The sequence below is a fragment of the Delphinus delphis genome, chromosome 12 (genome assembly GCF_949987515.2).
Source record: "Delphinus delphis chromosome 12, mDelDel1.2, whole genome shotgun sequence".
Lineage (NCBI taxonomy): Eukaryota > Metazoa > Chordata > Mammalia > Artiodactyla > Delphinidae > Delphinus > Delphinus delphis.
In genome coordinates this window covers 61449853-61472681 of record NC_082694.2, presented here as the reverse complement: position 1 = coordinate 61472681, position 22829 = coordinate 61449853, and the positions used below count along the sequence as shown (strand labels likewise).

Below are 22829 nucleotides of genomic sequence, written 5' to 3'. Positions count from 1 at the left end.
GCCATTACTTGGTCAGTAGTATTGGCCTAGTTGGAGCTGGAACCTTGTGGACCAGAAAAACGATTCTTCAGTCATAAGATTACTTCAAATAGAATCCACCTTTCTCCCTTGGTGTGTGATGACCTGGCGTTTATTGAATTTAGATGCTAGAAGGGAGGAGAGCCTAAAACATGTCCCTCCATCAGAACTTTCAGAATAAAAACAAAGAATAAACTCAAGTAAGTGAAATGTCAGTAATTTTAGAGGACATTATTTAGTCAACACCTAGACACACAAGGAAAATGATTTTGGATTTGGACAAATACAACAAAATTACGCATATAGAAGCGTCCATATTTGCCACCTACAGGAAATCGGGGTTCAGAAGATTTTCTGCCCTCCTCCCAAGCTGCCCCTCCCCCACAAGAAAAGGTTATATTAAAGTCCAGACCTGTCACCGAGTCCTGTAGTTTTTAGTCCAGTGGCTGCATATTTTGTTTTGTTTTGCTTTGCTTTGCTTTGCTTTGAAGAAACACTTGTAGTATGGCTTTGTGATTAGAAAAGAACATAGACTACAATTAAAAGACTTCAGTTTGAAAACTAGTTCCTCCACTTAGTAGCTGTGTAACTTTGGGCATCCCTTGGTCTCCCTGGACCTCAGTTGCCACATCTGTCAAATGGAGTGAATAACAGTAAATTAAATGAGGTTTTATATGTGAAGCACTTGAAATTGTGCCTCAAGAGCAAATAGTCTATAATTTTGTGTGCCCACCTCCTGTTCATATCCAAAGATGCTGTTCTGGACATGGCAGGGGGATGGAGAAGGTGAGGGGAGGATCCTGATTTAAAGACCTTTATAAATACTAGCATGCAGGGAGAGGTGCAGGAAAAGTTCCATGTGCATAAATCTCTTCTCAGTGCTTCTCCCCACCCGTGTTATTATCCAGCCGGTAGTAATGTCTGTTAACCACCAGCAAATGGCCAAGCCTCTGGTATTGCTGAAGTTAGTTGATTGTAGGTGACATTTTGTGAATATTTAACTTGTACCATTGAGACAGAAATAGTTGGTCCTTGTCCTGGGCTCCCAGCATCTCAGTTGTGCTTCCTTCTAGTATTCATCCCTCTGCATGTCTGTCTCTCATGCTAGAATCTGAACTGCCAGAGAACAGAGAATCTATCCTTGTGTCTGTGTTATTAGCACATTGCCTGCCTCTCAGAGTGCACCCAGGTTCTGATGGGTAGTTGGGTGGGTGAGTGAGCAAGCGATCTGATTCATATCATCTTAGTTCCCTTTAGAGTGGCTGTTAATTATCAGCCCATAGAGGGCTTACTTTGTGGGAATTCGCCATCTTTACTGCCCTACACTTTAATCTTAGGTCTCTTGTCCCCAGGAAATATCACCTCTAGAGGAGTGCTTTTCTTCTTTCCTTGCTTCTTGATTATAGAAACCCAAGTGTCGTGACTTTCTCATCAGGACATTAACTTTACATCTCTCCCCAGTGTGATACGGTTTGGACAGCTGATAACTGCCCCCCGTCCCCTCAGTGCCCTTGCCCCCATTTATAGAGCCCATTTATAGAAGTCACTTCAGGAACAGGACTTGCCTTCAGCTGTGAGAAAATGTTGAGATGACAAAGCAGTCACAGGATTTCTGGTGTTTGCCTCTTTCTTGCCACCATAAATTGGTTGGGTGATCTTTGCTTTATTTCGTGTCCTGCTACAGTGTGTCTATTTCTATATTAGTCATTCAATTGTAGATGAGACTAGAAACTACAGTCCTCTGAAGATTCAAAATCCCACAGAATAGTGTGTATGGAATTCTGTCTCAAAGCCTGTATTTCACTTTTTTTGTCACATACATACACACATACACACACCTCCCCTCCACACATACATATATTCGTATGGAAGTGTATGTGTTTGTTTGTTTATTTGGCAACTGGTGCCCTGGGAAAATCTTACTGTTGTCATAAGGTCACCATTAGAGGATATTACATATCAAAAATTCATTATCATTGCCCAGATGAGCAGAGGTCTATTTTATATATACATATTTCAATAAGCCATATATATATATATATATATAGCTTTAAAATATATATAAAGCCCTGCTTATGCACAAAGGATTTGAGGCAACTTTACACTGAGAACAGATACAATAACACAGTGGTAGAATATTAATGAGAAAAGAGAATCAGAACCGTAGAGTTGTATGTAAAAGTTGAAAATGAAAAGCAAAAAGAGAGTGCCTACAGGTATGCAGGCCATAGCATCTGTCTGTTTAATTGTTGGAGTTAAATGTCAAGTTAGGCCCCCAGCGTCCTGGCCATCAAAGTGAAAAAGGAGATAGAATCAGATCTGCAGTTCTTATTTTTAGAGACAAGAAGCCTGCTGAACAGGGCAACCCTCTGCTCATATGGAAGCTTGAAAAGAGAGCGCTGGATGACACAGTAGATCCTGTCCTTAGTTGCTTTAATCCCTTAAATGTGGAAACAGATTTCCTCTGGCTGCTCTTCTCAATAAAAAGCAAAAGCAAAATATTAAAATACACCTCAGCGAAAGCAGTTTTCAGAGGTGAGTTTGACACCCGGCTGGAACCTGGGTGCTTAGAGGACTATTTATTGATTTTGAGAAACCCCCAAACATGTAGGAACATGTCAGAATGGATCTGGGAACCCCAGTTCAGGATACAGTGGGTTGCGTGTTAACTAACCGCATGTGCAGAAACAGAGATTGCCTGCCAGCACTCGGCTCCTAAGCTGCCGTCCAGGTGATCCGTATGCTTACGTTATTTTTTTAAGATAAGCGTTATAGTGAACACAGAAGGTTAAAAAATATTCACAGAGAATTCAAGAACTCTTGAGTTTTGAAAACGTTAGCCTAGATGAATAGATGGAAAGAACATTCTCCATAAATATTCGTTCTCTTTTCTGTTGGGTTTGGTTTTATTTGGGGGGGGAGGAGGGGAGAGTTGCCCATCGGATTGTTATGGTCTGTGACTGAGGGCTGAAAGGAGGACCTGTGAGGTATTGGTTGAATGAGAACCCTGTTGTTTAGAAACCAAAGGAACAGGTGGTATGATTGAGCTCCTTTTGTGTAAACTAGAAGACATCAGTATCATCCCCTAGAAGTATGACCTCCACAGCAGTGTTGAATAATCCCAGATCTTCTTCAAGAAACAGTTCTGTGTCTGCTCCTGCCCATAAGCAAAACTTTTGTCATTAGTCAGCTGGAGCTGAGTGATGGCCTCTACTTTTATTTTTTTGCAGTACATGGGCCTCTCACTGCTGTGGCCTCTCCCGTTGCAGAGCACAGGCCTCAGACGCACAGGCTCAGCGGCCATGGCTCACGGGCCCAGCCGCTCCGCGGCATGTGGGATCCTCCCGGACCGGGGCACGAACCTGTGTCCCCTGCATCAGCAGGCGGACTCTCAACCACTGTGCCACCAGGGAAGCCCTGGCCTCTACTTTTAGATCGACATGTGTTCTCCATTTGGTTACAGTACACCTTATTGCCTTACACTGGCCCAGCTCACTCATTTCTAGAGGCATTTGGGTTTGAATAGGGAAGTCATCCACATACAGAATATGGAAACAGTCATTTGGTTGCTTAGATATGCTCAGCTGTCCAATGTACTTGCACAGAAATCCAAACTAGAACATCATGGTTTGAGTGTTGTAGCCACTGACTGACTCTCCAGCATCAGACACACTAACATGTCAAATCCATCAGTCACAGGAGAGCCATACCCAAAGTCAGCTTGCTCCTCATGTAAAATTTGGGCCTGGAAAACTGAGACCTGCAGTTTGTTAAGAAAATTAGTACAAAAACTTCTAATGATAACCCATTGTCTGTTTAGCAATAATACTCAGTAATATTTCTAGGGACATAAGGTCTACTTCTACAGTGATGGAGAGAATATGGCACTTTGAAAGAAATATTCCACTCAGTATGCATTTATTGAGCATCTGTTGTGTTCCTGGGGTCTTGTCAAGCTAATTTTGCTTAACAGTGATAGTCTTTTGCAGTCCTATTTTGTAAGTATTGTTCCCCTTCCCTTATCCTGAAGTAGTATCTGCCTGGTATTCTCTAGCACACACACCCTGCTTCCCCCCCCATAGAAAAGGTGTTTTCCTCCTATAGCTATCTGGAAGCTCATGTACCCTGTCTTTGTGATTACATCAGTTTGTCTCTGATTTATGGAGAAATTTTCAGACATTTCTCATCTGTCATACAGTTGCCTCTCTTTTGACTTCTTAAGTCTGCCCACTTGCTTCCTATACAGCTTACCCCCAGTGAAAGGAGACCAGAGGCAAGACATTCGCCATTTTCTACTGAGATATTAAAGAGAAAAAGCAACAGAAGTATACCTATTTGGATTTTTTTCTCCATTTTCACATTTGATGTGAAGTTCTACATTTTAGTCTTTTCCTTTGCTAAAATTATATACCTATCACTGTCTGCCAATCAGTGTAATTTGGCAGGCAGTAGAAGTTATTAACAGTCTATAAGGTTCTTTTTCAGGAGTTCTGGAATATGTTAAAGAGAGAAGAGAATATTCCAGAACTGAGAAACATAAAATTTAATTGGGCAGACACAAAAAACGTGCAAAAATACCTAAAAAGACACTTTTGTGCATCTCAATGCATATGCAATTTTATGCATTGATAGGTACAAGTTACACAGTAAATTATTTTATTTGTAATATTATTCTTTTCTCTGTCCATGGAAAATGTCCTGTTATAGAGGTAGTGGTAAACTCCATAGGGTTCTAAGATTCACATGTATCCCCAGCAGGTGAAGAAGTAATTGGTCATTGCTCCTCAAAGACCACTGCCAGCCATTTTTATCATGCATCTTTCTGAAGAGCTTCTGTAAATTTGTCTTGGCATCAAATAGGGATTTCATTATGTCGTGTGATTTTTTTTTTTTTAATCCTAAAGAATCAATTGTGTTTTCAAGGCTGTGTTTTCTGGGACTCTCCATCTCTCTAAATTCCATTCCCTTGCTCTCTGTGCCTTAGCTAGTGAAATGTAACTCTTGTCAATCCCATCCCCTCCCACTCACGTTTCTGCACAACCCACGGTAAAAGCGAGTTCATCTGGAGCTGCTTTAGTCATAACCACAGCCTTCCCTTCTCACTCCTTCAAATCTCACACCAAGATTTGTGGCTTCACCCAGATGGTAGCTGTGGTTGATTAAGGCAAATAAGTATTGATAATTAATATTAATTGGTTTCTAAAATACTTCTTTTTCTTCAGTTTGAATGGAAGCTCAGCATTTTGTTAGAATGCAGTATTTTGCCTCCTTCCACAGCATGCAAATTTGATTGATAAAAAGCACTCCATTTTCTACACTTTAGAACTTGTGGTCCAGCTGCCCAGTTTCTTCCAATCCCAGCTCAGTTTAGTATGTTAGCTAAAAGTATAATAACTTCTGAGCTGTAATAAGATGATTCTTCCTGACATGAGTTTTCTGAAAAAAAGAAACAGTATATCCAGCCAACACTACGGAAGAGGTTCAGACATGCACATTTACTGCCTGTGTAAATATAGACACACAGCTCATCTCACACTAGTTATGTGACTTTAGGCAAAAGTCAATTTGCCTAAAAATTTCATTTTCCTCATTGAAGAAGTGGCTATTAATATTTGTTCTGTCTTCTTGACAGGATTGTTATAAAATCAAATGAGAAAGTACTTGTTTGTCCAGGTACAAAACAAATGTAAATATACTCAAATTAAAATGCAGTGAAAGTCTCAAATATTTCGAATATCCAAGGTGACATGGAGAAATGACGTTAGGACAGAGGAGCCCATGAGAGCTGTGTGTCTCATGATCTGGTTCTTCCCGTCTTATTAAACAGGGTGCATTAGCTCAGGAGAACTGTCTTTAGCTTGGAAGTACTTCTATTTTACCAGCTTTATTGAGACACATACCATGCACTTCACCAAGTGAAGTTGCACAATTCACTGTTTTTAATGTATTCACAGAATTGTTTGATCCTCACAATCAATTTTAGAACACTTACATCAATCCCCCCCCGAATTCCCAAACTCATTAACGGTCACTCCCCATTTCCCCCAAACCCTCCAGTACTAGGCAACCACTAATCTACTTTCTGTCTCTATACATGTACCTATTATGGACATTTCATATAAATAGAATCATATCCAATATGTGGTATTTTTTGACTGGCTTCTTTCACTTAGCAATGTTCCCCAGGTTCATTTATGTTTTAGTATCTATCAAAATTTCATTCCTTTTTTATGGCCAAGAAATATTTCATTACATGGATATACTACATTTTGTTTATTCATACATCAGTTGATAGACGTTTAGGTTGTTTCCGGTTTTTTTTGGCTATTATGAATAGCACTGCTATAAACATTTGTGTACAAGTTTTTATGTGAATAGATGTTTTCATTTCTCTTGGATAAGGTCATACCTAAGAGTAGAATTGCTGGATCCTCTGGTAACTGTGTGTTTCATTACATCCTCACCAGCGATGTATGAGAGTTTCAGTTTCTCCACATCCTCGTCAGCATTTGTTATTATCTATATGTTTTTCATTTTAGCCATCCTAGGATATGAAGTGATGTCTCATTGTGGCTTTGATTTGTATTCCCTTAATAAATAATGATGTTAAGCATCTTTTCATCTGCTTCTTGGTCATTTCTGTATCTTATTTGGAGAAATTTCTATTCAAATATTTGCTATTTTTCAATTGGGTTGTTTTTATTGTTGTTCTTTATATATTCTGATACAAGTCCTTTATCAGATATTTACAAATATTTTTTAATCTTTGGGTTATCTTTCTTTATGGTGTTCTTTGAGGCACAAAAGTAGATGAACTCCAGTTTAACTATTTTTTCTTCTGTTGCTTATGCTTTTGGTGTCATATCTAAGAAACCATTGCCTAATTACAGAGTCTCAAAGATTTACTCCTGTTATCTTCTAAGAGCTCTATAGTTGTAGCTATTACGTTTAGATCATAGTTCTGTAATTCATTTTGAGTTATTTTTTGTATATGGTATGATAGTGGTCCATTCTTATTCTTTGCATGTGGATATCCAGTTGCTCCAGCACCATTTGTTGAAAAGACTATTCTTTTCCTCAGTGAATTATCCTGGCACCCTGTTAAAAATCACTAAATATGAGAGATTGTTTCTGAACTCTTAATCAATTCCACTGAACTGTATATTTATCCTGATGTCAGTACTACAGTGTCTTGATTACTGTAGCATTGTAGTATGTCTTGAAATCAGAAAGTGTGAGTCCTCTAGCTTTGTTCTTCTTTTCAAGGTTGTTTTGGCAGTTCTGGGTTCCTCACATTTCCATATGAGTTTTAGGATTGGCTTGTCAGTTTTTACAAAAGAACCAAGTAGGATTTTGATAGAGATTGCAATGAAAATATAGATCAATTTGGGGAATATTTTCACCTTAACAATATTATCTTTCAGTCCATGAACATGGAATATATTTTCATTTATTTAGGCCTTCTTTACTTTCTTTGAACAACGCTTTTTAGTTTTTAAAGTACAAGTTTTGTGCTTCATTTATTAAATTTATTGCTAAATATTTTATTCTTTTCAATGCTACTGTGAATGGAATTTTTTTAAACTTCATTTTCAGATTGTTCTTTGCTAGTGTGTAGATATACAATTTATTTGAGTTGCAGTTGTACCCTGAAATCTTGCCGAACTTTTTGTTCACTAGTTTTTTAGTAGATTCTTTAGAATCTTTTAAAATTCAAGATCATGTCATCTGCAGGTAGAGAGAGTTTTCCTACTTACTTTCTCATATGCGTGATTTTTTTAAAAAATTTATTTATTTTGGGGTGTGTTGGGTCTTTGTTGCTGCGTGCAGGCTTTCCCTAGTTGCAGCGAGCAGGGGCTACTCTTTTTTTTTTTTTTGTGGTGCGTGGGCCTCTCACTGTTGCGGCCTCTCCCGTTGCGGAGCACAGGCTCCGGACACGCAGGCTCAGTGGCCATGGCTCACAGGCCCAGCCGCTCTGCGGCATGTGGGATCTTCCCGGACCGGGGCACGAACCTGTGTCCCCTGCATTGGCAGGCGGACTCAACCACTGCGCCACCAGGGAAGCCCAGGGGCTACTCTTCGTTGTGGTGCGTGGGCTTCTCATTGCGGTGGCTTCTCTTGTTACAGAGCACGGGCTCTAGGTGCGTGGGCTTCAGTAGTTGTGGCTCACGGGCTCTAGAACGCAGGCTCAGTAGTTGTGGCGCACAGGCTTAGTTGCTCCGCGGCATATGGGCTCTTCCCGGACCAGGGATTGAACCCATGTCCCCTGTATTGGCAGACGGATTCTTAACCACTGCCTCACCAGGGAAGCCCGTGTGCTTTTTATGTCCTTTTGTTGCCTAAGTGCCCTGGCTGGAGCTTCCAGTACAAAGTTGAATCGAAGTGGTGAGAGTGAACATCGTTGTCTTGCTCCTGATTTAAAGGGAAAAGCATTCACCCTTTCACTATTAAGTATGATGTTAGCTGTGGGTTTTTCATAGATGCCACTTATCAAGCTGCTGTTTAACAACTTCCACTCCTAAGTTATTGAACGTTTTTATCATGAAAGGGTGTTGACTTCTGTCAAATATCTTTTCTATGTCAACTGAGATGATCCTGTGGTTTTTTTCCTTTATTCTATAGACATGTTGTATTACATTAATTGATTTTTGGATGTTGAACCAACCTTGCATTCTTGGAATAAATCCCACTTGGTATATAATCTTTTTTATATGTTGCTGGATTCAGTCAGCTAGTATTTTTTTTTTGAGGATTTTTTTTATATCTGTGTTTATAAGAGATAGTTTTCTTTTTCTTATGATGTCTTTGTCTGGTGGGAGTTCTTTTAAGTCAACCAAAATTAGCGTTAAGAAATGGATTTAGTGAGAGTGTTTTAGGGCAGAGAAACAATTTAAAATCATTGGTGTCATTATGAGAATTGTTAAGTGCAGGGCTTTGAGTCCTTAGCAGAACATAGCCTTGAAACACAATGGAAGGAGTACAAGGTTTTAGTTGAAGAGCTACTGTTTTTGCTTCTATCATTTGCTAAACGTGTGACTTTGAGCAAATTACCCAGGATTTCCTCACTTCTGCACTCAGGATAAGTATTTCTACATCAGACCTTTGTTATTGGGATGAAGTGAGGTAATGCATGTAGAAAGTGTTTTTTTAAAGGCCAAGCACTATTATAATTACAGATTGTTAAACAGGATAGAAAAAAGAATTTAGGAGAAAACACTGGAGAAACAGAAGATAACAGAACATAACCTCTTAAAAGGCCTAAATAAATTTTTTGAGGCAGAACAAAACCTAATGTGGAGGCAGGATCATTTACTTGAGGGTAGAGAATGATTTAACAAAACAGACGTTTTGTTTAACAAAAAATCTTTTTAAAGCACAAATCAGAAATGTGTTTCATGGTCACATGGGATAAGGGGACGCCAGTATAGATTTTACTAAGAGGAATTTCGATTCCTTGGTATAATGAGAATAGTGATGTGTTTTATTTATTTTATTCTACTTTACTTTGCATTGCTTTGTTGCTTCTGTTGTAAAAAATTATATTGAGTGTAGTAAATTTCCATCAAATTTTAACCTGCTGTCAGACAGTATTTTCTAGAGGCTGTTTGAAAAATATGAAAGGACACCAGAGAAATGACTTTGAATCTGCCATGTTTGTTTTAACTCCTTTAGAAACAAAGCCAGCCTGTGTATTCAACAATGTGGAGTATAGCGATGGGGATATGTTTCGAATGGACAACTGTCGGTTCTGTCGATGCCAAGGGGGTGTTTCCGTCTGCTTCACTGCCCAGTGTGGTGAGCTGAACTGCGAGAGATACTATGTGCCCGAAGGGGAGTGCTGCCCTGTGTGTGAAGGTAAGGACAGGTGCCAATCAGAGAATAAGAAGAAGAGACATGGTTTAGGGACTTAATATCACAGTTGACCTACTTCAGTCTCCAAAATAGAGGAAGATTGAAGAAGTTCCCGTTTTTTGTCACCATGGTCTACCTTTTAGGACTTCAATAATGCTAGGTAGACTGTGTGAAACTGTCAATACTTCCCTGAGGGAAGTTACACCCTGGGTGTAGACAGCGGTCACCTGTTTCCACAGATGGACGTGAGGTTTCCCGGAGGTGCTTTCTGTTCCTCCTCTGTGGTTCCAGCAGTTCCTTGGCAAGTCCTGGGACTTTCTCTCCATCCTGACATCAGAATTCCACCCACCCTGCTCCCCTCAGATTGCTCAGCTAGGACAGGGCCGCCCTAGTCACTGACCACCTTAGCCAGTCAGCTCAGAGAGGAACCAACCCTGCTTCCTTTCTGATACCCATGCCAGTCCAGGTGAGAGCAGGGCTCCCCGTCCTTTGAAAATGTGTGGTAGTGAGAGTAGGGTCATGGTGTGGCATGGTGGTGACACCAAGGCAAGGCTCAGACAGTGTCCACTGTGGCCCTGGGCAGAAGGATCCCCAGGGCCTGCTTTCTCTTTATTCCCCATTTCCCTCCAAGAAATAAGAGGTCCATGTTCCTCCAACAGGCTCGACCCTCCTGTCTCTCCTATGGAGAAATAATAAACATTTCAGAATGATAACTCTGAATATCATATACTACAATCCACACATTTTAAGGATCAGGATAATCAGAAAAGTAGTCACTTGTCTGAGTTTCCAGTGAAGCCAGGAACAGTGAGTGCCTGACCGTGTCTCTGGCCTAACTGCACTACACTGTTTCCCCAGAAAAGAGGATCACGTGAGCTTTCTTGTCCTGCCCGGACCACAGACCTTCAGTCTGGAGTCAGGCACATCCGTCTCATGTCTGACACTCACCCTGCCCTTACCTCCACACGTGAAACGGGAGGACAGAATTTCATGCCATGTTCCATAACTTTTTCTGTTTTCTAAATCCATTTCTTTTCAATATTTGAGCTCTGTTTGCCACATAATACTGAAGATATGAAATTGCTTAGAGTATGCAAACTACATTCCTAACATTGAACAGTGGTTCATAACAGGGAGGCCACCTTCCCTGTTAGAAATTATTTTTGCTAACATGGGAGAAAGGTGGTTCACTTCTTAGGTGTCATCAGGGATTTTAAGAAAGTCACATCAAACTTTTAACCTTCCCAATTGATTTGTTCCCTAGCTACTCCCCCCGTTGTGTAAATAGTCTCTGAAACTATGTAGCAGTTGGTCATGTAAAAACATAGATATGGACCTCTGTGTAATAATCATAATGAGTTGTCTGGGCACAGATCCGGTTATGTCTCACTTCCTGGAATTCAGATCCAGGCTCAAAGTAGAAATGAAGTATGCAGTGTAATATTTTTTATAAAGAAATTTTATAAAGTCTTATCTAACTCAGGTCTCTTGGCTGCTTGCATGTCTGGCAGACTGCCCTTCTGAAGCTGTGGCTGCGTGCTTTTCAGTTTTGGCCCTCTCACTCTCTTGTAATGCCCTACTACCTCTTTGGAATAAAGAGGACCAAACTCGGAACTGCCTGGACTTTGCTTCCAGCACAGCAGCACTTGCTTCTTGAGGCCAGATTTTATGTTTCTGAAAAAGAACATTGAGTGATTTATCTAGTTGCTTTCATTTATAAGGATATTTGGGGCTTTTTAATTTATGTGCTTGTCAGCAACCTCAGAAAACTTTTTTACACTATCCTTGGCTACCTACGTTCCCCAGCCTCAGCTGCTGCTTGACTGCTCAGCTTGGGGGAGAAGAATGGCGTAGGTTCACAGCTTTCCCTCCAGGGCACAAGCAGTGCCATGAATGGTTTAGAGAAGCTGTGTCAGTCCTGTCCTGAATAAGGCCACAGCAGGGAACTGTATATACCTCACTGTGCCTCCAGGCACCGTGAGATAGACTTCAGTTAGTCCTAGAAATAACAGGCTCGCTATAAGTTAGATGGGGCATTATTCTTTCCACTTTACAGGAGGTAAAATGGAGGTGTAATAAACATTTAAGTTGGCAACTCAGAAGGCATCGTCAGAGCCTAAAATGGATCAGCATTTTTTTCTCACGACCAACCCACAGCTCCATCCACGAAGTTTTGCACCTTTATGAAATGATAACACCTGCACATTGGTTTTTATGCCTCAGATCCCCTGCCCTGTGTGCCGTGTCAGGATGGGTGGACAGAAATTCAGCATGACAGCTGCTTTTGCATGTCCCCCTAGAGACACCTCCTGTGGCCCTGAGCTTCTGCTGAGCACAGCTGGAAAAGAACTGCTGATGACGAGAACCTGGGGAAAAAAAGTCTCTAGGTGCAGGCAGAGATAAGATGTAGAATGCCCTCAGTCTTACTCTGAACTCACGTTTTAATTTAGATCCCGTGTATCCTTTCAATAATCCCGCTGGCTGCTATGCCAATGGTCAGATCCGTGCCCATGGGGACCGGTGGCGGGAGGACGACTGCACGTTCTGCCAGTGCATCAACGGAGAACCCCACTGTGTTGCGACGGCCTGCGGACAGAGCTGCATGAACCCCGTCAAAGTGCCTGGGGAGTGTTGCCCTGTGTGTGAAGGTAACCCTTGTAGATTCTAACGAGCCCCTGGCGAATATCTCGTGTTGGATAAGCTTCTACCAGTATGTGCTTGCTTGTTTTCTGTTTCCTCAGTCATAATGTCTGCTTCATGCTGTTACCAGTTGCAGATGAATTTATTATACAGCCCAAACTAATCATTTGGGGGAAATGTTACACGTTTACAGTGAGAATAGTGTGGGCTTTATTTTGTCACTGCAGATAATGCTTATCTGAATACTTGACAGTCAAGGAATACATACATTTTAAATCAGTTCACCGCAAGCCTGATTAACATCCAAAGGTCAACACGATGAAATGAAATGAAATTGGAAATAAGACCCATGACTCAAAGCATAGCTTGTTCAACTTGTAATGCTTACATAAGCCCAAGAGTCCTGGCAACTAGATGAAAAACCTGGAGCCATCAAAGGTGGTTTTCACTGCCTGGAGTCCTCACCCTGAGCATCCGTTCTGCTTCTAATATCACGATGGCTGTGGCTTTGCAGTTCCTTTCGGGCTTTTTCTTATGTCTTGGTTGCCTGCATTCACTACCTCTCTTCCTGTTTCATGGAGAGAGCCTGAGATATCCTGGACTAGTCTTTCCATCCCAACCGCTATTCCAGGCCATTTCCCCCATCCTGGGAAGATTCTTTGCACACTTACTCAAGTCAGCCTTAATCCTTGGTCCATGTCTGTTAGTACAGACAAGAGATTGAATATCTATACTGACAGTTCCAATAGAGAGTGTCCGTCATTAAGAAGCACATTTGCATAGTGAAATGAACTAAAGTGGGTCAAAAATTAGTCCTTGTGGAAGATGGATCCTTCTAGAATTTTTTAAAACAGCTATTAAGGAACTGACAGGTCTTTTCAGAAATTCAGTCAAGTAGACTGAGTTCTCTGTCAAGAAGTCTTTTTGCTTCTACCGAAATTTTAATCAACTCAGACTTCAGAGTTTGCCTGACTGGCTTCATTAACTGCTGAGGGGTTAGAATTATTAAAGACCTTAAAAATCATATAAAAATTTAAGCTGGAGGATTCTGGTTCTATTGACATCACCAATTCCCTCACCATTACTCTACTCAGAATGCAGCTGCCACACTCCAAAACTTTATAGCTTCCAGATGACCAATTTTGTGGAAATCACCCACCCACCTCGCACATATACTCCTCCTATCCCCTGAAGGCAGCGTTTCAGTGCTGGAAAAAGGAGTGTGCAATAATGTTTGATGATGTACGGTCAGCTTTACAAGGAAAGATGCCCTCTGAAGCTGATAAAGATGGGAATATCTATCCCTAGGAATTAGGGGCAATCTGTTATTGGTTTGAAATATTTAAGTGTATGTATGTGCATGATAATGTAAGAAAAATTAAAAACATATATAAAATCCAGTAAACAGTAACTCTTTAACTTCATGAGTCTTGAGTCTAGATTGAAAATAAGACTTTGAAAAACTTGTTTAAAAAAAAAGTAGGGCCTTTTTTCTAAAAGTAAGAAAGGCAAACCCTTTGCCCTCATCTTTGGCTGTCATTAGCATATCCATTGTGGTGAGTGGAGAAGGGAAGCAGTTGGTGAATAGACAAAAATATATATTATATGTATGAGAAACTGATTTATTCTTATGTCATATAGATGTTTGGGTAGGAAGTAGATGTTAGTTTGATCACTTAGAGTTTGGTCTCTGAAACAGCTGGGTCACGTTGTAATCTTCCACTGTTTGAGAAAAGAGTGACAGTTTGGGTCAGCCATTAATTCCAAAAAATTTATTAAGAACCTTCCGTAATCCAGATACCACATCGGACACAAAGCTAAATGAGGGATAACTCCTAGTAAACTTCAAAGAAACTATTTAGGCTGTTTTAAATTAAACCAGGAAAAACAGAATGTCTGCATTCAGGTGCTGTGGGGTAAGTGCTTTTTATTTGTACCTGATTTCATTTAATCCTCACATTAACCCTCTGCCAAAGGCCTTATTATACCATTTTAAAGATGAAGAAATTAGGGTTCAGAGAGATTTAGATAATTTTTCCCAAGGTCAGTTGCCAATATGTGGCTGAGCTGGGATCAGCTGAAGTCTGTCAGATTCAACTACATTTTTGTCTGCTTCCTCTGCTCCCAGAGGTCATCTCAGTTTCCACCTGCCCCTATTTCTAGTTCCCTTCTATCTCTCTTCATCTCTGGCTTTTGGCCCTGTGTTGGGACGCACAGGAGTTCGATGACAGGGGAGGAGATCATTTGCAGTTTGACAGCTACTCCGGGTGTTTTGGATGTGATCTCCCACCTGCCCTCTCCCCTGAATTTGAGGACCTCGGGGGAAGGATGCCCTTGAGACTCATCCTCGATTTGCTTCTCAAGCCTCACATTCAGGTTGTCTCCTTCACTTCACCAGACTTGGCATCTTTATTCCAAGCTGTTAGGCTCTGCTGGTCTCAGCCTTGCAGAAGGTTCCATTGTTTAGTTCTCAGAGAACTAATTTATCTTCTGTTTCTTGTTTTTGTTTTAAAGTCAGTTAAGTAATAAGTTTCACATAAAACTGTGTTTACTCTCCAGTGACACCCTCATTTTAAGATGTGTTCAGAAGACAAAAGATTCTTTTGGCATGGGGATAAAAAAAACAATGTACAGCTTAGGATAATGATCATAAAAGTTTATTATTATCTATGAATAATATTGTAATAAACTTATTTATTAATAATAATAAACTTACAAAATAATGCAAGGCAAATAAATCTTATTGCTTAGTTTTCAGGATCCAAGAAAGACTCTGGAAGTATTCAAAAATATTTTTCTCAGCAGTCATTCAATAGCCTATTTAAATAGAATTTCAGGTGACTTCCGAAGAGCCAAAGGATCAGACAGAGTAAGAAAAAAGCAAGGCATTGTTGTGTAATAAATAATCAGCCAGAATTATTTGGAGGAAACAGAAAGACTGGTATTTATGCAGTTTATACACAGTAAATTCCTCTGTGCATAATTGCATAACAAATGTTGGCTCTCACCTTTATTAGCTACAGTCCCAAGGTACACAGTCAGAGTCTGAAATTTGATGAAAGGCACCCCACACAAGGATTGTGGGTTTAGATTCTTCCTAAATAAATTACTGCATCACCAAATATAGTGTGTTTGGACCTTCAGGGAGGAAGAACCTTGTTGTGACTGCTGTTGTTATTAGAGATACATACCTTCCAAATGACAACATAATGTGCTTGGTTACTCCTGGAGGACTGGGAATGTGAACCTGGGGGCCCTTAAAGACTATGCTGTTACTTGACAGCTAACTCAATTCACAAGTACCTGAGTGCTGTTTAAATTGGCACTTAAGTACTCTCTTGATTAAGTCTTAGCAAGTTAGTGTCAACACCCAATTCAGGTACACAGATAAGCCATCCCAGTCTGTAAGTCTATAACTGATTGTATTCTTATGGTTTGTTCTGTTGGCTTTTCTCTACATCTCCTCTTGCTCATCAATTGCATTATCTTTATTTTCTGGCCCTTGTAAAAAGCTAGAATGGAAACACATGGAATAGCAGATAAAGTTTGCAGTTTAAGCATCTATATGGGAGATATGTCCTTATTTTCTTACAAACTAAAAACGAAAAAGGAGGGCAGCAGAATTGTCTTCCTCAGCATCTAGCACCATTTGCATCATCTTGTTTGTAGCCCTTAATGAGAGTAGCTGACATTTCTTGCACACTGTGACTGTGAGCCAGGCCTCAGTGCCTTAAGAGCATCAGCCCATTTGATCCTCACACCTACCCTCTTGTGCAGGTACTGCCATCCCAATTTATGATCACAGAACCCAAAGTTCAGAAGTCATGTAACTTGCCCAAGGGCCTACAGCTCGGAAGTGGCAGAGCAGTGTATCTCCAGAGCCCTGGCTCTGGACCCCTGCAAGGATACTGCCTCTGAGACAGAGTGCACTTATTGACCAGTAGCCTAAAAGAGGCTACGTCCCCCATGAGCTAGGATTTACCGTATGCTTTTGAATCCCTAAAACAGCACCTGTCATGTAAGTAGGTGCTCAAAAATGGTTAATGAATGGATGATGAGTGAGTGAGTTAGCGAAGGGGGAAAGACTGGAATAAGACAACAGACCCTGATAGAGGGTTTCCTTAACCAATGCTGTGAAAGGGGTCAGATGCTGACCTCTGGTGAACTGAAGAAAGATTAATGTATAAATGCTTCTATTTGAAAATGCACTTTGAGAACAGAAAGCAGAGTGTTATACGAAGTATGTTTGGCACACGGTGGGTCCAGACGCCTACAGGTGAGTTGGACCAGTTAGCTTCAGATTGACTGCTCACCCTCCTGATTGAGCACGTAGCTCTCGACTCCCACCCAGGGGCAGCCTTCCAAGACTGGTTTGTAAACTGTGGTTTATCCTCTCTCAGTTCAGCCCCTGAAGTCCAGAATCACAGAATTAAAGTGGGCCTTCTCCAGACCCTCCAAGGCTAATGCTCACTGTCACATTTAATGTACTGCTTTTAAGACCTGCGCTGAGAGTGTGTAAGTGCCACTGCCTTGTTTTCAGCTAGACTTTTTTTTTTTTAATATCACAGTTAGGTATTGGGAATAATTTGCTAGTTGATTTCCCAGTAATGCCAGGTGTAAATCCTGTCTAAGTTGATTCTTAATGTCAGAGGGACCATAAGGACAGGGTGCCATTTTCCATGAAAAAAAAATATCCATTTGTTTTACAATTAAAAGTAAGATAAGGGGGCTTCCTTGGTGGCGCAGTGGTTGGGAGTCCGCCTGCCGATGCAGGGGACGCGGGTTCGTGCCCCAGTCCCGGAGGATCCCACATGCCGCGGAGTGGTTGGGCCCGTGAGCCATGGCCGCTGAGCCTGCGCGTCCAGAGCCTGTGCTCCGCAACGGGAAGGCCCGTGTACCGCCAAAAAAAAAAAAAAAAAAAGTAAGATAAGGTGTTGGGGAGGGAAATACTGGCTTCATGATGTAATGACATGACCGTGATGACGCAACAAGAAAAATGCTAGATATGTGGACAAGTGTGAGGCCATCTCCACCTGATGCAGGAGATAAGAATTTCATCATCCCTGATTAGTCTTGATGTCAGATCTGATCTGCTGTCTCATCTTGGGCTGTGGCTGGACCCTGCCCAGGTGGCCACTGTGACCTGAGTGTTCTTTAGGCCCAGTATGTGCAGAGTCTCCAGCTGGGATGAGTTGATGGTTTTGATGACCCTGGGGATTTCAGAGCCAACGCCAAGAGTATCACTTTTCAAGAACTAGAAACAGCATCGGTAATATTTTACAAGTTAGCATTCAATATTAGGATTTGAGTTGCTAGTAAATAAATTCCATGCTTGTGGTTGGGTACTTTCCAACCATAATGGGTACTTTCCTTTGTACTATTTCCGTTTCTCTGAAACAAAAGCAAAATCTATTTCCAAATTCACACAGGAAATAAGAGAGTTATTTGTAGATTGTCACAGCTGAGTAACGGGTATATGAGGGTCCATCATATTATTCTATCTACTTCAGTATTTTAAAGATTTTTTCCATAATAAGAACTTCAAATGAAAGTTATTTGCAGAGTTATTGTCTGAAACTGAGCTGAGTTTCAGGCAGGCCTCGTGATTCTGCTAACCTGGACTTAACCAGCTCTTGGAGTGGAGGAATAAAAATTGACTTCCTGTCCATGGAGTCTTTCTAATTCTCTGGACTTAGGATGGAACATGACAGCTGTGCCATCAGCCATCTTCCTGCCAGCCGGCTGTCTTGGATCCCTTACTTGGGAAATCCTGGTCCTACCTGGGACAGTGTTGAAGAGAGGACATGAGGCATTTCTTGACCTTGTGGATTTAATGAGCCACTTCAGCATCAGCTCACCCAGTAGATCATATGCTGCGGTCCTCTAAAGGGCTGGAGGTCTTTGAGCTGTGAAATAGACTGTCCTCCTCCTCATCAATACTGATTTTATGGGAGCGCTATATTCTTTCCATAAATTCTGATATAGTTTGAATCAAGCCACCCTTCAAATGAGGTTTCTCCTGGGCTGATGGAAAAGTCTGTACCAGGCACATATCTGGGTGGGAATTCCTTGAAACAAGAAAATATGTTTCCAGCCCCGCCCATAATACTTCCTCACCAAACAGTATCTCAAACGATTAAGCTACTGCTTCTGTGGCAAGGAATCAAACATAGTTTGGCTGACCCCAGAGGCAGTGAAGTCAAAGATGCCACAGGGTCACATGGTATTAATGTTCTGGTACGTAACAGGGATCAAAACTCAGTTTATGGGTGGTACTGGTGCAGTGCCATATACTATGCTATTATTAGTAGGCCAAGAATAATAAAATATTCATAATATTTCAAAGACTGTTAGGCATGTTTCATCCTTTAACTCTAAGTGTCCTGGAAACTAGTTCCATAAATGGAAATTAAAATATAGCACAGTGTGTTTTTTGGCTTGTCCAAATAAGGTCATATGTGGGGTAACAAATGCATAGCAGATGACCATGTGTCAACCTAGGTGTCCTTTAACCTAAGCATCCAAAATTGTTCATGAATGAATTTCATAGTATTTTTGTTTTCTCTGGGGATTTAAAATATCTTTAGGTATTTCAAATAACATTAGAATGGTATGGTTCAGAGCTGATTCTGAAACACTTGATTAGAGAAACCTTTGCCTGTGATTTTCCGGCATTTGGCAGTCCCACCTATTGAGTATTTCCCTGTGGAAGTGGCCTGCAAGGGGCAGGTTCCTCTTTATTTCCTCTGCTGTTTACTTCCCATACCTAAATGGGCATTACTGCCAGGAGTCTCATAATTTTCCTACTAAGATCATAATCGAATCTAATAGTTCAGACTTGGGCCTGCTAATTTTCATCTAATCAACAGAGGCAGGAAAACAGAGTCTGGAATGCCAGCTATGTGAATGAAAAATATTTAGTCATTCTTGAAATGATAGGAATGTTTTTCCAACAAGCTTAAATAAACACAATCTCTACTGAGACTGTGTTAAACTTTTTTTGGATAAGAGACAACTCTTAGGCAACCAAACAGAAGTTAATGAAGGTTATTAAGAGACATGCCCTTCAGAAAAGGCTTATGGACATTAAAAAGAAAGATTCCATTTTCTTTAGGGTACAACCATTGACCAGAAGTAGCAGAATTGGTTTCCTTTTAGCTTTTGTCAACCTAATAGAATTTAGCATTTTAACTGGTAATCACATTGTCTACGTTTTGAGAGATGTCCTGCTTTACTAGCCATGGCTTATTAGACCATCTTACTTTAAAATCCTCATCTTCATCTCCTTCCACTGTTTGCCTCAATTCTAAGGAATGGATAGGTCTCAGCACACCTGTATTTAAAGCACGTGACAGCACTTTTTATATGAAGCTTGTTTATTTGTTCCCATCAATGCAAGGTCCAACTATAAAGCAGTGAAATTATTTTTAACATAATGAAATTACTTTTAAACATAACCAAGCCTTACATATCCAAGTGAAGTGTTTTTCCTTTCAAAATAGTTATATGGGAACTGTACAGCTATTGCAAGAATACCGTCGTTCAGAATATTTTTGGTACTTCTCTGTTGAAACTGACATTGCAGCTTGCCTCACGCACATCCTTTTGAAAATTCTTAGCTTTGTAAACCCCTGACTTTAAAGGTTTATTAGACTCTAGGAAATAGTCAAAGTCATTCACATCTAAGTCTGGTGGAAAGGCTGGGTGATCTAGCTGGGTAAAACTTTTCAGAAGAAGCAAAAAGAGACAGTGAAGTAAAGGCACTCTGTCTTCTATGACACAGTAATTTCCTCTGAAAGAGATTCTGAAGAGAAGTTTCAAATAGAATTTTAACATGAACAACATTTTAGCACAAGCATATAGCCCACAAAAGTGAGTGCTTTTAGCAGTAACACTTATTTGTAAGTGCAACTCCTGGTGTGTTTATTGGAAAAAAAAATCAGTTCACTTACCACGTAGTTATTTGTATGACTTCTAGGGACTAGAGGCATATATTTAAATGGTCATCTATTATATTACAACTTTTTGTAGAATTGCAGATGTTCCATTCAAACTTATTTTCAAATAAATTAGACTAAAATAATTTCCCTCTAGAAATAACTATTTTAAAAGTGGTGGTGAGGGCTTCCCTGGTGGCGCAGTGGTTGAGAGTCCGCCTGCCGATGCATGGGACACGGGTTCGTGCCCCGGTCCGGGAAGATCCCACATGCCGCGGAGCGGCTAGGCCCGTGAGCCATGGCTGCTGAGCCTGCGCGTCTGGAGCCTGTGCTCCGCAGCCGGAGAGGGCACAACAGTGAGAGGCCCACGTACCGCAAAAAAGAAAAAGTGGTGGTGATTCCAATATAATTTATTTCTAATATTTTAGTTCTCAAATTCCACTTCTGATTGTACCATTTTAAACTGTCTCATTGTATAGTCTTAACCTTAAATGAGGAAAATGATTTCACATTGTTTAATACATGAGGGTTAGTATTAGAGATGGTGAGCAACCCAGTGAACTGTTTTTAAAGGCCCTATTGAAGTATTTTCTGTGCTGTGTCTGGCGGATTGTTGAAGATAAAATACCTGCTGCAATATTGTTGTAAAATAACAGGGCAGAGCGAAGGAATGAAAATGTCTACTGAAGAACATCCCTTGCCCATTGATGGATCTCCCGTCACAGGTGGCTGCTGAGGTGTCAGGGAGCTGGATCGTACCCACCTGTTATCCTCTGCAGTTGAGACTCCCGAAATGCTCACTATCCATCATCACGCAGGTTGGGAAATCTGTTCCCCGGGGGCTCGGCAGGGCCAGATCTTGGTCTGGGGTCATACCATCAGTTTAATCCAAATTTGATATGGGACAAGCAATAATGAACAGTTAGAACTTTTTTGAAATTTGTTCAAAACATGAGAGGATAGTGATGCATTGCATTTTACACATTTTTCAGTTCGAGTTGAATTATTAGCAGTTTGACCAAGTTTTCACTTGCCGTGTATGTCTACAGGATACCTGTTTACACAGCCAGTGAATTTTACTTTCACATCTAAGAGAAGCTGGATTTATCACATTCGTTTGAGACAGAGCCCAATTCAGGGATCCAGACCACTGGAGACCACAGAATTTAATACTCGCTGCCAGTCGAAAATAAGATTCGGTTCAAGGCTCCAGCTCTCATTCTGCAGCATCATGAACCGAGACTAAGAATCCCCAAGAACATTCTAAGACCAACAAGTGCTTGGTCCTTGGGGACCCTGAGAGTCATGTGGCGCTCTGGGTTTGATTTTTCCCCTTGGCTGCTAGAGCAAACTGAGAGATGAGTCTGTAAGCCACGTCCCCAACCAGGCAGGACCTCACAGCGTGCACCCTGTGTGCCGACCTCATTCCTGGCTGCAACGTATTCTTTCTACTTAAAAGTTACCTTGGTCCTCATTTCCTCACTTTAAAAACGTATACATATATAATTTGAGACGGCCTTGGGTCTGCTTTGGAATCCAGCAAAGTATATTTAATGCTTGTTTATGTATTCGGTGCCCCTGCGCCGGTGCCTTGCACTATGGTCCTGCCACCCGTAGTTTGGGCATTTGAAGGACAACACAAAATGGTGTTCTTTTTCAGCTTAATTGGAAAGCTATTGCCCTGCAAATCAGCTCACATTTTAAAGCAGTTCAGGGAGTCTCTATTTTGTTCATGAAACTAAAAAAATGTTCGGAGATAATCAACTGTCAGTTTGGGCCGGCCTCAGGCCTTGCGTATTGAAAGAGGGCAGCAAGCTTAGATCTTTTCAAGACTGTGACTCTCTCATGCTTTCTGGGAACCAAGTTTTAAAAAGATTCCATGGAGATCTTAGACCAGATGAAAGCAATAGGGGTGTTCGGCAGTGCTGTGACAGAGACACTGAGGACATTATTGTTTCAAACATGACCACCCCCACCAGTATTATTGTTAAGAAAGTACTGGTTGAATTATCTCATTATTGACATAAGTTTCATATCACTGACTTACTGAAACTAAGATTTGCTGATCAAAGACATCTTTTAGAGATGGATTTTCCATATCCTCTTTCAGCTTGAGGATGGCAGAACTACTGGCAAAACTACCAAAACAGTATAAATTGTACTGTGATGAATTTGCCCTCATCTTCGAAGATGAGCAAGGCACCCATCATGAGAGAGGAAGCATGGGGTCAGCCAGGCACACAGAAGCATTGTTTCAACTCACACTGGATAAGCTGATTATGAAGAGATTTCTCTTCTCTTCGAGACACCATGGACACAGTCAAAAGTCGAAACAATGATATTCAGACTGCAACTCAGCAGATGTGAAAGGCGCCAGTGGCC

At 41.0% G+C, this 22829-nt stretch overlaps 1 protein-coding gene across 3 annotated transcripts in view; it reads left to right on the top strand.

The window, feature by feature from the left end:
* CRIM1 (cysteine rich transmembrane BMP regulator 1) overlaps positions 1-22829 on the top strand; it is a 205907-nt gene that overhangs the window by 122418 nt on the left and 60660 nt on the right. For all 3 annotated transcript variants that reach the window (XM_060026833.1, XM_060026831.1, XM_060026832.1), the window contains 2 exons: positions 9691-9873; positions 12321-12518. In XM_060026833.1, coding sequence (XP_059882816.1) covers positions 9691-9873; positions 12321-12518 — 381 coding nt within the window. The remainder of the gene's footprint in view (positions 1-9690; positions 9874-12320; positions 12519-22829) is intronic.